Source organism: Spermophilus citellus (assembly GCF_964194105.1).
Source record: "Spermophilus citellus genome assembly, chromosome: 17".
Taxonomy (NCBI): Eukaryota; Metazoa; Chordata; class Mammalia; order Rodentia; family Sciuridae; genus Spermophilus; species Spermophilus citellus.
The window spans coordinates 37,541,140-37,555,042 of NC_138199.1; the positions used below are offsets into that span (position 1 = coordinate 37,541,140).

The 13,903-nt window shown below is 52.0% G+C and overlaps 1 protein-coding gene across 1 annotated transcript; it reads right to left on the bottom strand.

The window, feature by feature from the left end:
• Positions 1 to 240: 240 nt before the first annotated feature.
• On the bottom strand, positions 241 to 10,960 carry GAS2L2 (growth arrest specific 2 like 2). The gene is made up of 6 exons (XM_081270858.1): positions 9,404 to 10,960; positions 7,615 to 7,856; positions 6,665 to 6,772; positions 5,468 to 5,564; positions 4,689 to 4,944; positions 241 to 4,073 (listed from the first exon to the last, which is right to left on the bottom strand). The coding sequence occupies exons 1-6, from the start codon at positions 9,786 to 9,788 to the stop codon at positions 2,573 to 2,575; spliced, it is 2,589 nt and encodes an 862-aa protein (XP_081126984.1). The 5' UTR covers positions 9,789 to 10,960; the 3' UTR covers positions 241 to 2,572.
• Between the last annotated feature and the right edge of the window lie 2,943 nt (positions 10,961 to 13,903).

The window sequence follows — 13,903 nt, forward strand, 5'->3', positions numbered from 1 at the left end:
GGCACAGGGCAGAGAGAGGCAGGTGGCCCAAGGATCCAGATCAAGGGGTCCAAGGGTTGAGGTCCCAGATCAGTCAGGGGGAGAAGGCTGAGCTCTCCCACTTTCAGGGAGACCTCCCTGCACAGCAGCCCCCAGAGACACAACAACCTACCTTCCAGCCTTAACTCGATGGTCCGTCCCTGCCGGGTGCCCCTCACCCTTTTCCTGATCCCAAAGCCAGATCACCTCCTGGATTAAAACTTTTTGTTTTTTGGGCAGAGCATGGAGAGGGAATCCCCCAAAGGATAGATTCCTTTCCATGACGCCAAGTTCCAGTCCTCTATTACCTCCTGCACTGGGTGGTCTGCCAGATTGGGGGATGTCAAGTTCTGGGGGGCTGTTGGTGGTGGGCAGGATGGTGCCCAGGAGGGGGTCAGGTTATGCCTGTGACCATTGTGTCTCCCTGTCCCATCTCAATCTGACTACCCCAGACTCTGCCTGCCTCAGCTCTCAGATTACCTTTATTAATCTGGGCAGGATCAGAGCCAGGAAAAGAATTATGGGAACCCCTGTGCTTGGGGGAGATACGCCTGCATCTCCACCCATAGGTGGACACCCTCAGGATCTGACACCCCTTTGTCCCAACAGCAGTTGGCCCTATGCCCTAACTCACTCCGCCCCCATTTTCTCCGGCTGCCTGGCCGGGTTTCTACCTCTCGTCACCGGAGCTGATCACTGTCAGTTTTGTACCGATTTAGAAAAAACAATAATAAGATTATAGGGATGGCTTGAGGGATTGCTGGGGGATTTGGAGGGAGGGAGAAGGGGTGCCATGTTCCCCACCCCCAGCCAAAGGAAGTTCTCCTTGAGGCTGAGCCCTCAGCCCTGGTCTGGTGGGAGGATATTAAGGTCCCTTGCTAAAAGAGGGGAACAAATAACAATCCAGCCTTAGGTAAGGCTGAAGCACATAGACCAGGAAATCAAGTAGCCCAGAGCAGTGATGGAGGAGAGTCTGGAGTAAGGGCTGTGGGTGGGGAATTTATTATGGACATTCAGTAAGGGAGGGAATCTGTGATTCTCTCCAGCTCCCCCCACCCACCGATTTCCACTCCCTCCACTCGCTGGAGGCAGCATAGCCCTAGAGCAACAGCCCTGACCTTGGGCAGTCCAGTATTCCTGGGTTCTAGTCTCACTGTGCTACTTGCTTTGGGCAAGTGACTTGCTCTCTCTGAGCCCCGCTCTAAAACAGAGGAGGTGGCTCCCCTTCCCCACGCTTTTAGGAGTGGCTGGGAGGGTAAGGAAGAGGGCCTGCCTCCTTCTGTCTCCTGTGCCCCCACCTCCTGGCCCAGCAGGAGGTGGGGTTAAGGATGACAGCATCTCATCTGCCCTATTACCCCCAACTCTGAGGTTCCTGAGGTGAGGGTGGGGACCCAGGCCTCTGGCTGCCCCCGTGGGAGCCATTGGAATGTACCCTCTGTCCAACCCCTCTCACCACCACCACTTCACTCCAGGTCTTGGATTTCAGGTCCCTCTGCACCCATTTTGAGTCTCTGTCCTCCCCCCATTCCCCCACCAGGGTTTCCCACCACAGGGTCTGGAAGTGTGTGTGATGCCCATTGAGCTGTTATTGGAAGTCAGATTAAAAATCAGGGAGTGTTTTCCCTTGTTTCTGTACCAAGGTGTCGACTGGCTTTTCCTCATGGAGGGAGGGAAGTGGAGGGTGCCTGCCTTCTGAGCTCTGTGTGAAAGAGGAGTAAGGGTAATGAGATAGCCCTCAGTCCCAAAGGCCAGGTCAACCAAGAGATCAAAGGATAAGAGTGGGAGATTTCTCCTTTTCACCCAACCCCAAACCCTTCAATTCACGGAAACCATCCAGGAGGGAAACGACTTTTCTGCTTTCCACTCTCTGGAAATTTTTCATAACAAGACTCAGCCCCAACTGCTTCTGCATCTGTTCCTTCCCATTCAGGGCTGAGATTCTGTGGTCTCTCAATCTTAACTTCTTGGACATAAATGTGTTAGGAACACTCTGCACCAACCGGTTGACCCTTCAGAGCTTTGGAGTCCTTGGCAAGGGTGGCCTGAAGAAGCCTTTGCATTGGGCTGCCCTTGTCCCTCTCTATGGTATTGACAGCCTGCCACCTCCAGGAAAGAGAAGACTGTTGAGCAAGATGGGCTGAACCTGAGTAGAGAAAGGCTCCCTCCACCTTGTCCCCACCTGTTGCATGGGATAATGCTTGAAGACACACCTTCCTGAACCTCCATAATGCTGAGGGACTCAAGAAGCTTGGGGCTCAAGGACAGATCCACATGTGTTGAATAACTTACAGTTGTGGAAACAGGTGGGTATGGCCAGAGGCCAGGAGTTAGGGAGCTTATTTGAGGGAGGACAATAAGATATAGGATCACCCCACTACCCCTGGCCTAATGCTGGAATAGAAATAGTATGTTTGCTCATCTGAACAGTTTGAGTCTATGTTTATCATCTGGTCTGCCCCTGGCCAAGGCCCTGTTTTGAGGTGAGGGAATTTCCCTTCTCTTCTCAAATACTTGGGCATTCTTTTGCTTCCTTTCTCCCCAATCCTTAGGCTCCTCAGACCCAAGATTCTTCCTCTGGTAGGAGTTGGACTCGATTCAGCTGCCTTACTTGAGGCTGGGGGCTGCTTTGCTTGGGGGTGACTGGCTCTTTCTTTTCCTTGCCCGTTGAAGCTCCATCCATCTGAGATGCCTCCCCTTCCTGGCTGCCCAGTGCAGCTCTCAAGAGCTTGCCCTTGGGGGGCGCCCTGGCCACACCCAGATGGAGGTAGGCCAGTGGCTTGGGGATTCGGGAAGGCCGTTTCTCAGGTCTGTGGTCTCTCCGGGGCCGGATTCTGGGCCTCAGCTTCAGCTTGTAGATGGACGGGATTCTCTGGGGCTTCCGGAGTGTTCTCTTGCCTTTGCCCAGGCATGTCTTGGCTTTGTCAGAACTGGGGGCCTCCAGGCTGGCAGACACAGTCGGGCCTGAGCAGTCCTGCCTTCTTGGAGGTGAGATTTCCCTCATCCTGGTGCCCATGGCACTTGGGTTTGCTCTTGCCCTTGGCTCACTCTCTCTGGCTCCCAGCTCCCCTTTTGGGTTTCCAGGGCCTGTGGTAACAGTTGGCTTAAGGGAGCTTTTAGGGGCTCCCTTCCAGGCTCCCAGATCCACTTTAAGAAGGAGTGGGGGTCCCTGAGCCAGTTCTTGGATGACTTTGTCATAAGGACCTCCAGGCTCAGGCCACTGCCCGCCCAGACTGGGGACATAGACTCCACTACGAGGGACAACTCCAGACCTTGTACCCTGGGGATGGGCACCCCCCACCTCTAGTAGCTTCATGTTGGCCACAATGTCCTCTTCAAGGCTACAGTAGATGTCTTTCTCTTTGATTCTGCCCAAGGCCAGTGGTGTGTACCTCCCTTCCCACTCCTGTGGGCTCAGGCCCTGGGGTGCTCCCGTCTCTGGAGGGACCTGGTTGTTTGTCTGCTGGTCTCTCTGCCTCGCTTCTACAGAGCAGTCCCCATGTCTGGACCTAGCCAGGTCCCCAGTGACAACCCTTAATGGACTGGGGCCTCTCTCTGGTTCTGCCATGGGACCTCCACTTGCAGTGCCTGGAAAGCTGCTTCCTGGGGTGGAAGGGTGGGCAGGGGACCGCTGGATGGGGATCCTGGTAAGTCCTTTGACAGGGGATGGAGAACGAACTGATGCCAGTTCCCTGAGTTGGGGGGAAGCACCCTCAGCCTCACTCTGAAGTGGCAGCCTGAGGCCTGAGGGCTGGGCTGCGCCAGAGGGACAAGACAGGAGAGAAGGTCTTCTTACTAATGTCCCTTTGGTAGTGGCCTCTTGGAGTCTCTTGGGGGTAGGGACCCTGGCATGGATTCCCTGGCTGGATTTCTCCTCATGAACCCAAGATGTGGGAGTCCTTCCCCTGGAGAGGACACTGGGGTATTTGTCCTCTCTCTTCCCTAATGGAGTGCATTGTGGGTCTCGACTCCTGTGGGTAGATGAGAATTGGGGGCTGCGTGGACTGCCTCCTGCTGGTAGCTGCCTTCGAGATGGGGTGAGTAGCCTCTCCTGGGACCTGAAAATGAGAATCACAGGCTGGAAGGGGAGACTTATCCAGGCAGGAGGGTCATTGAGTGCAGTCCCCCGGCTCTGGGAAAAATGGCCTCTCCCCCACTGGGACTCCATGCTGGCTAGACTTCATGCTGAGTGGGACAAACACACCTTCTCCCCCATGACTGTCCCAAAGTTCCCCTTATGTCAGTCCCTGATGAAGTCTATTCTCCTGGTTCCCTGAATATCAAATAGGAGGAAACCTGGTCCAGGCTTGTGGTGACTTCAGATCCTTTGAGTGATGACCCAGACCAGAGAGGTCTGATAACCAGAGGACACCTGTCTTGAGGGTAGGTTTTAGTCTCAGCTCTACCATGAAGTGGCAGAAGGACCTTGGCTTTGTTCCCTTTCTCGGCCTCAGCACCCTTGTTTATGAAATGGGTGGGCATAGGAAGTACCTAAATGATCCCAAAGTAATGGGAGCTATCTTGATTCCAAATATCTGAGGTTTTGTTTTGTTTTGTTTTTGGCATGGGGAAGGGGAAGGGGGTAGTGCTGTTCCCTTTATCTGAGGTAGGGCAGCCTCTGAGAATATGCACTCCAAAGAAGAAAGAGGCCCTTCCCCATCCCTCTCCTGTACCTTAGGAATGAAGCCATCTCTCTGAGGTCCCCTTCCCCCACTCCCTGTTCATTGCAGGGTCTGGGGGAGGGGGAAGTAGCATTCTTCAACCTTTGGCCTGAAGAGGTGTATGTCTTCCAGTCGACCGGAGGCGGCTTCGGGCTCTGTGATCGGCTGACGGTCATTGTGGGCTGGAGCCTCGAGGGTCTCTCCTGCACCCTCACTTCATGCTGCACCAGTGAACCTGGGGGCTTCAGGAAGCTGCCCTGTTTGTGGGCTACCAACCCAGTATCCCAGAGAAAGAGAGGAAGTAAGGGTTCAATGCTGATGGGACTCACTGTTCCCCTTGCCCAGCTGTGCTTTGCCCTCATCCCACTTTAAAGATAGTGGGGCCTACAGTGGCAGCACTAGTTTTTTTACAGGAAAAGTTTAGGGGACACAATCTGGTCAGAGGGCCCAGCTGAGGGCCTTGTTTCAAGCTGTATATTGTATTGCAGGTTTAAGTCTTTTACGTAGATTCTATGTTTATCTGGGGAAGCCTGAGATGTTGAAGGAGATCATGAAGGACTAAAGACCATGCTTGGTGCCACCACTGCGCCTAAGCTCTGCCTAGGTGCACGCTGACCAAATGCCGATTCTGAATGTGTTGCACCCCACCTTGTGGCTGTAGTGAGTACTGCACCACAACTGCCCCACCATAGGGGCACACCTCCCATCTCTGCCGCTGGCCTCCTAACCCAGCGCTGCTACACCTCTCCAACCCGCCAGCCCCACAGGGAGAAGACTCTTAGGTGACTCACAGAGGGATGTACACCGGCAGGGGTCATGTTTGTCCAGATAATGGCTAAGCGTGTCCCAGCCGCCCCCTACACGTACCATCACATGGTTCCGGAGGATCTGAGGGGGCAAGGGTGAGGTTAAGGGCAGGGTGGAGGGCATCCCCTCTTCCTGGACCCTCTCAAAGGCCTCTGAAACACACTCAGGGATATGCCCATTCTTGTGCTGATCACACACAGGCACTCCCTTGCACACGTGTGGCTGGGAGCGGGCATATTTTGCAGTCTGGTCACCTCCATATGTTGTCAAGGGTGGGGGCAAAACTGGCCAACAGAAAGTTCTCCCCCAACTAGACAAGGGACCACATGGGCATCAGGTAGTCAGGCCCCAGCGCACTCTTGCTTCCCTACAGAGGGGCTGGCTCCTGCCCTTGGTTGTGTCTGAAATGGGTCCCAACTGCCTCTGGCTTGCCTCTGTGATGTTTGTGACAGAACCTCTGAGAGTCCCGCCCCATTCCACACAGGGGCAAGTCACATACTCTCTCCAGGCTTCAGTTTCCTCAGTTGAAAAGTGGGGCCACCATCTGTTGCCCCTACCTATGTTACAAGGCTATTGCCCCAGGCTCTGGGTGAGGGCTCAGGTTTCTGGCTCTGCTCCCAGGTGTGGCCTGTGCTGAAGGAAAGGGTTTGGCCATGTCCCTGGGCACAGACCACTTCTGGTGAGGTGCACCCAGGTATCAGGAGGTTTATTGTCCAATGGGAGGCACATCTCAGCTTGTACTGCTCCTCACTTTGCAGAAATGTATAGAGCCAGCCATATGAGGGGAGACTCTGGGGTGCATGTGCCTGGGGCCATGCACTGAACACAGATTTAGGGTTCTCAGGCCCCTTGCTCTGACCACACCTAGGGGTGGAGTAGAATGGAATGTAAAGTGAGGGTACCTTCCTCATACCCCACTTGTTCTTGAGGGTACTCTCTAGACTGGGCTACAATGGAGGTAATGGCAGGTACTGCTTCCAATTTCCCTGATGGAAGGAGAGGATAGGCTTGCCAACTTTGCCAGGAATGTCCTGGAAATCTCCAAGTAAAAGGAAAGCTCCAAGGCTTGATGGCTTAGGGGGTATGGTGGCTTTCTGTCCTTGCCCTTAATCCTGGCCAATATCTGTGAAAAGAAACCCTATTCTGCTGAGAGTAGCTCCCCCACCCCAGAATATACTTACCCGTATGAAGATGAGGGTGTTGGAGTCCCCTACTTGGTACTTCCCCTCAGACAACTTGACCATGGAGAACTGCACTGGGCATGTACAGTGGCTCACCAGGCTCTGCACCTGCAATCAATGGACAGAAGGCTCAGTCCTCCCCTCTGCTGGGCACCCAAGTCCCCTCCCCTACTTCCAGAGCCACCCCTGAGTTTGCTGCTGAGGTCAGGGCTGGGGGCTGAGAAGCAAGTAGAGGGTAGAGAAGACCCAATGAGAAGACCGGGAGCAGCCATCTATGTCCAATGCCCTTGAGGGTCAGCTGATGGAGGTGGTGGTGTAATGGCTAAGTAAGTGGACTGCAGAATCTGGTAAACCTGTCAGAGTCCAGTTTCCACTGCATCATAGGCCTTTAGTTAAGTTTCCCTGAGCTCCCTTTCTTCCAATAGAAGAAATGGGGTTAATCACAACAAGCACACCCGATCCTATGAAGTGTCCCCTCTCTGCAGACTATTCCACATGCTGGCATGTGCTGGTCCATTAATACAGCAGTCATGGAAGGTAGGTGCTGTTGAGGTCCCTATGCTACAGGTGAGGGAACTGAGGCACAGAGATTAAATAATTTGCCCAAAGTCACATAGTGGTGAAGTGGTGGAACTTGGCCTTGAGCCAGAGTGTTGGAGAGGACGCTGCAACATCCCTGTTCTTCACACCCATCCCACCGGGGGCTGAATGAGAGCCAAGCAGGGCCGGGCTGGTTAAAAAAAAAAAAAAAAAAAAAAAAAAAAAGTGATACGAGACACTTATAGCTATTGCAGCAGCGTGTGGTTAAGGTTGAGGCTCAGAGTGGAACGTGACTTAAAGCCACACAATTGGGATTAGAGCGCAAGCAGTGGGTGGCCCAAAGAGGGCTGGCTGGGATGGGGGAGAGGGGGTGTGGCGAAGGACCTGAGGGCGCATGCTGGGCACCTCACCATCTGGTCCAGGTTGCGGAAGTGGCAGGGATGGCGCTTGGGGGGCACAGGCGGCGGGGGGTCGGGTGGGGGCAAGGCCAGCTCATGTCGCAGCTCCTCGTAGATCTCCTCCTCCAAGTGCACCAGAGTGGGTGCCGCCACGCCGAAGCGCCAGGCGCGACGGCCCAGTTCCAACAAGCACAGCACCACGTTCTTCACGTTCTTGCGCAGCACTAAGTCCTCAGTCTCGAACATCAGCACCTCTGGTGTGGGGCGGGGGAGAAGCGGCACAGACTGCGTGAGTCCCCCACTGACCTCCTAGTGGGAGCTCTGGGGTCTTCCCGAGACCCAAGTAGCAGATTTGGAAAGAGGGCTCAGGTCTCAGGATCTTGGGGTGATTGACAGCCAGAAGGAGGGGTCTGGGCAGCTTGGTCAGCTGCTGAGTGCAGACAGGGCAGCCAGCCTCACAGTGGAAGCTGGGGCTGGGAAGAGGTGGATGAACAACAGAGGAAGCCTGAGCCTGGCTGTGGGTTATAGAGAAGAGAAAGGGTTCCCTCAATCTTGCCCTTATCCGCACTCAGCTCCCAGGCTGAGTCCAGGAACAGGAAGCAGTTTGTCCTGCTTCCCACCAGGGTTTTTCACCTCCCCCATCCACTGTGCGCCTAGACTCAGCCCCCAGCCCAGGTCAAACCAGTCTGGGTCAAGCACAGGCTCTGCACATGCTGCCTTATAAGGCTGAGTCCTGACTCTCCCACCTACCAGCTGTGTGACTTGAGTCTCTGTTTTCTCTTCTACAAAGTGGAGATGTAGTCTATTTCATGGGGTTATTGTTAGGATTGGATAAGCTAATAGTTGTTGGCATTTACAGATAATATCTAACACAGGGTAAGTGCTCCATAAAACGCCTGTTTATTTTATTTATTTAGTGGTGCTGGGATTGGACCAGGACATCGTGCCTGACAGGCAAGCAATCCACTTCTGAGTTAGACCCTCAGCCCAAACACCGGTTTTATTAACCCTCCCATCCTGCTCCTCAATGCCTTGCCACCAGCCAGGAGCGTAACCTTGACCCTTTTCCTGCCTGACTCCTACCATCTTTGGCCTGGAGGATGGCACAACATTCAGGCACATCCTATTCCTGAGTCTAAGTACAATGAGATGACAGATCCTGACATGTCACTCCCCTGAATCCAGCAAGCCCCAGCATGCCTGCGTCCCTCCCTACCATTGTTTGTTGGGCTTCTTGCCTCCCCTTCACCCTCCCCCACCCCATGTCCCAGCCTCTCACAATCATCTAAATGCAGCACCTTTTCTGTGCCTTTGTCACTGCTGTCCATCTGCCTAGAATTCTCTTTTCCCCAAACTTCTCATATCTCCTTAAGATTTAACCCAAATCGCCTTCCTCTGTGTAACCTTGCTGGGCTCCCACTTCTACATCACCAGGTCACTGATTTCTTTCCTGGTTCCCTGGCACATTCACCTGGACTTGGAGCATCCATCACCTGGGCTATAATTTTTGTATCTATGTGTCTTGCTAGATCATGAATTCCTTGGGTAATGGGTCTCATCCCCCTCACTTCTTGATGCCCAGCAAGGTGCTCAATACAGAATAGGTGCTTCATGTATGTTTGTTGTATGAATCATCAATATTTACTTGGGGAGGATTTGCTAAGCAATGGGGAGACGGAGGATGAAGAGAGGTGAGTCAAACCTGTAAGGAACACCCAGGCTCCTCACCCCCAGATCTAGCCTAGCCCTCAGAGAGGGGATGAACATCCCACAAGATAAGGGTCTGAGATAGGGTGGTTACCTTGGATGCCCATCTCCTTGCGGCACCACTGGATGAAGTTGGAGACATTGTCCCTGGCCTGGAAGGTACGCGGCTGGGCGGCCCCATTGCAGGAAACCCCAGTCCGGGGCATGGGAATCCTTTGGGCTTGGACAGGTGCCTCAGCCAGGAAGGCCAGAGCAGCCTCAGTGACGTTGTTGGCATGCTGGCAGAGCACCAGGCCCGTCTCCAGAACTTGCAGGAAGTTGGCTGCGTCAATGTCTAGCCCGTAGAGATCCCGCAGCCACTCAGCCAGGTCTTCCTTCATGACCTCCAGGTACTGCTCATTGGACTTGAAGGGCCGGATGCTGCGCATAGGAAGCCCTGGGGTCCCAGGCCTCCTCCTGTATCCCCCCTGCTGAGACATGGCTGGCACTGCAGCTGGGAGGAGGTGGGCACCTCTGCTCTCCCGCTGCTGCCTCTATACTCCTGCTACCTGCTAGGTCTTGGCCCAGACCTCCTGGATTCGGGGTAGGGGAGGTCCCCTTCCACCTTCGGAGAGCCCAGGACTTCCGGCTCTGCTGCTTGCTGCTGGCTTTAGCCTCTGGGCCGGGCTCTCGCTCCCCCACATTCCTTAGTCCCTGCCAGAACTTTCCCTACTTGGTGGCCTTGCAGCAACTTCACCCTCAGGCTGCCCAGCCCACTCAGAGTTCAGTACCTCCTGGGACGGGGGAGGTGAGGACACTTCTCTCGCCCCCAGGGCTGGACGGGTCAGTCTGGCTGCCTCCCACCCGCCACTACCACTGGCCGGGGAACCTGGCATGGCCGTCAGCCTCCCTGCTCTGCTTTCCTCTCCTCTCCTTGGAGACAGCATTTGCTACAAACACTCCTCCTTAACCCTTCCGGCAGGCACAGGCTGCCAGGCACAGCCGGCCCTGGAGAGCTGGTAGAGCTCGGCAGAGAGGCTCCGGATGGCTTTTCTCACCAGACTGATCCCAGTGGGGGCTTCTGGGGCATGGGGGAGAGAAGCAGGGCTAGGGCTAGGGCCCCTCGAAGCGAGCACTGGAGGAAGAGTGTGAAAGAGATACAGCAATAGAGTTCAAAGACAGAGGAGTTTTATTGAAATCTCTGTGCAAGAGGCATGACTCCCTAGCCTCTCTGTGCTTTAGTTTCCCAACTGTAAAATGGGAGTGGTAATGTCTAGTTCTCTGGGGTGTTGTGAGGAATAAAGGAATAATGTATGTCAGACCATCAGAACTCGGGTACCGTTTTGGGTGGGACCCAGCTCTTCATGATTCTCCCAGCACCCCTGTCCGCACCGTGTTTCTCACCTTCTCTGGAGAACCTTGCTAGAACTTGCTCCATCCCTTCTTCTAGAACTTGCTATCAATCACAGTGCCTCACTCCCATGGCCACAGCTATGCATTCTTGAGCACCTACCTACCATGTGCCAGATACCATGGTAGGCCTGAGGATACAGCAAGAAACAAAAAAAGATCAGATGTCTGTCATCATGGAGGCTACTTGCATTATGGATGACAGATAAATAAATCTAGGGTAAATAAGATGGCAATAAACACCAGGGAGAAAAATAAGGCAGTAAAGGAGAGATGAAGGTATGGGGGGGGTTTATAAAAGGTGGTCAGGGAGGGTCTTACTGAGAGCATGACAGTTAAGCAGATACCTGAGAGAAGTGGAGAATTGAGACTCACAACTATCTGCTGGAACAATGCTTGGGTGGAGGGAACAGCCAGTGCAAAATCTCCGAGGTAGGAGCTTGGATAACATATTCTAAGAATAGCAAAGAGAAGAAGGATATGAGGCTGAGAAGAATTGGGGCCTCAGATCATGCAGGGCCTTTGGGTAACTCCAGAGATTTTGGCTTTTTCTCTGTGTGAAATGAAAAATACTCTGGAGAGTTTTGGGTAAAGGAAGGACTTTATATAGCAGGTTGCTGAGTGGAAAAGGACTGCAGGACCAGAGGTGGAGGCAGGCAAGAGTTCATCTACTGCCATCACACAAGGAAGAGCAATAGTGGCTTGGACCAGGTGGGCCAAGAACTCACATTTCTTGCAGTACTGGGGATAGAACCCAAGGCCTCATGCATACTAGAGACTCTACCACTGAGCCACACCTCCAGACCTTTTTATTGATTTTTCTTATTTCAAGACAGAGTCTAAATTGCCTAAGCTGGCCTTAAACTTGCAATCCTCCTGCCTCAGCCTCCCGAGTAGCTGGAGTAAAAGGCATGTACCACCATGCCCAGCCTGTATAACTCTTGAAGAATTCACAAGGTTGGTTCAAAACACCGTTTCTCAGCCTTGGCATTGTTAATACTTTAGGCTAGATAATTCTTTGTTGTGGGGGCTGTCCCATGCATTGTAGGACATATAGCAGTGTCCCTGGCCTCTAAGCATTAAATGCTAGTAGTATCCCCATTCCCCATAATGTGTGAAACAAAATGTCTGCAGATATTGTCAAATGTCCACTGGGGCAGGGAGGAATCCTTTCCTCACCTACCTGAGAGGTACTGATGTAGGAGGTGAGCATGAGACTCAAGTTAGTTCAAACAGAGCCCTTCCCTGGGCATTTCAAATTGGAGCTATAGGAGCAGGTTTTTTTTCCCAATCAGACTTTATGGATATAGATCTGAATCCATATTCCCAGGACACAGAGAAAGTCCTTCTGCAATAGGCAAGAATGAAGCTGTTACACAAAGAGCACACAGATGGAGGGAGAGAGAACCTGAGGATAATGAAGCCCTTCATCCTGCTGTTTTCAGGCCAACCATTATTTAGTGGCAGGCTAAGTTGCTATGATAAAAATCAACCTAGGCGGGGGATATAGCTCAGTTGGTAGAGTGCTTGCTTCGCATGTACAAGGCCCTGGGTTCAATCCCCAGCACCAAAAAACAACAACAATAAAAACCTCATACCACCCAAAACAGTGGCTCATACGGAATAAAAGATTATTCCTCCCCTTCAGAGGTAGGCAAGTGGTGCTTCCTGTGAGCTTGAACAGACACCCAGGTTCTTTCTATCTTGTCACTCTCTTTGGCTATTGTTGTTATCTAACCAATCAGTTCTGACTTCCCAGGACTTTGAATCCCCCCATGTCAAGGAGGAGAGAACAGAGAGCTTCCTTATAAGAACACAATGTGAGGTTAGGAATGGAGCTCAGTGGGAGAGCACTTCTTGCCTCGCACATATAAGGTCCTGGGTTTGATCCTCAATACAGCAATAAAAATAATAACAATAATGCAGAAGTTACACACTCCCTTCTGTTCTTACACTTTTGATCACAATTTAAGCATTGCGCCATACTGAGTTGCAAGGCAGGCTGAAACTGCAGCAGGTGATCACATGTCCTTTTACTAAAGGAAACAATGGAGACAAGGGATCACTTACACTCCTAGCCATAGGAGAGTCTCAAAGCAAAGCCTTTCTCTGACTTTAATTCAGTTTGTGTAAATGGCCACAGAGCAAATATTTTAAGCTTTTGAGAGTCACATACTCTCTGTGTCACATATTATTCTTTGTTTTTCTTTTTTTTCTTAAACCCTTTAAAAATAATATGAACCATTCTGAGCTCAAGAGTCAGTCACAAATAGGCTAGGTGTGGATTTCGACTCTAGCTTGCCAACACTTAGATTACATGAATCAATAAATTCCTTTTTTAGTCTTCTTCAATTAAAAATGGTCTTTACTTTTTGATCATAGAACAGGATTTTTTTTCTTGGTACTGGGGCTTGAACCCAGGGTCTTACATATGCCAGGCAAGGGCTCTACCCCTTAGCTACACCCCTAGACTCAGGAATTTAAATATATGTGTTAGATGGAAGAGAACTGTAATAAGCATCCAGTTAATTCTGAAGGGGAGTTGGGTGGAAATGCATGCCATTGGAAGATTTAATGACATACATAAAATTTGAGCTGGGATTTTTGTAAGGAATGAGAAAATCTGTGCTCCCTCTTTTACTAGGTCAGAGAACATCTTAAGTAGTCAGAAGACACAGATGGAGTGGTGACAGAGAAAGGGTACACCCACCCTTTTATCTTTAAGCTAGTTTGAGTTAGTCTGCTGTCAGTTACAGGCAAATGAATTTGGAAGAAAAAAATACAGTGAACAAGGTGGAGTTCTCCCCCTCCTGCCTGTAATCGATAAAGGGCGTGTGTTATGTGGCAGAGATTCTGAACCTGGAAGCATGTTTGGGGAGTTTCCCACCCAGAAGGATCCTGGAAGTTCAACAGGCCCCACCCCAGATGTGACTTTGGTTCAACCAATCAAACCCACCCACCTGGGCCAAGAGAGGGAGCCAGTGGCACCCAGAAGAGCAAAGAATCCATTCTGGGGGCAGCCATGGTGACATACACACCTGGTTCCCAGAACTGTAGGGGCAGCAGTCAAGGATTCAACCCTTTATGATCCATGTTCTTTGGCAGAATTTTAGGTATAGTTCTGGACTCCCAGATTGCCTTTGTCCTGCCCGTATGGAAAGCCCAGTTCTTCTGTCTTCTTGGTGATTCTATGGGTCTAGTCAAT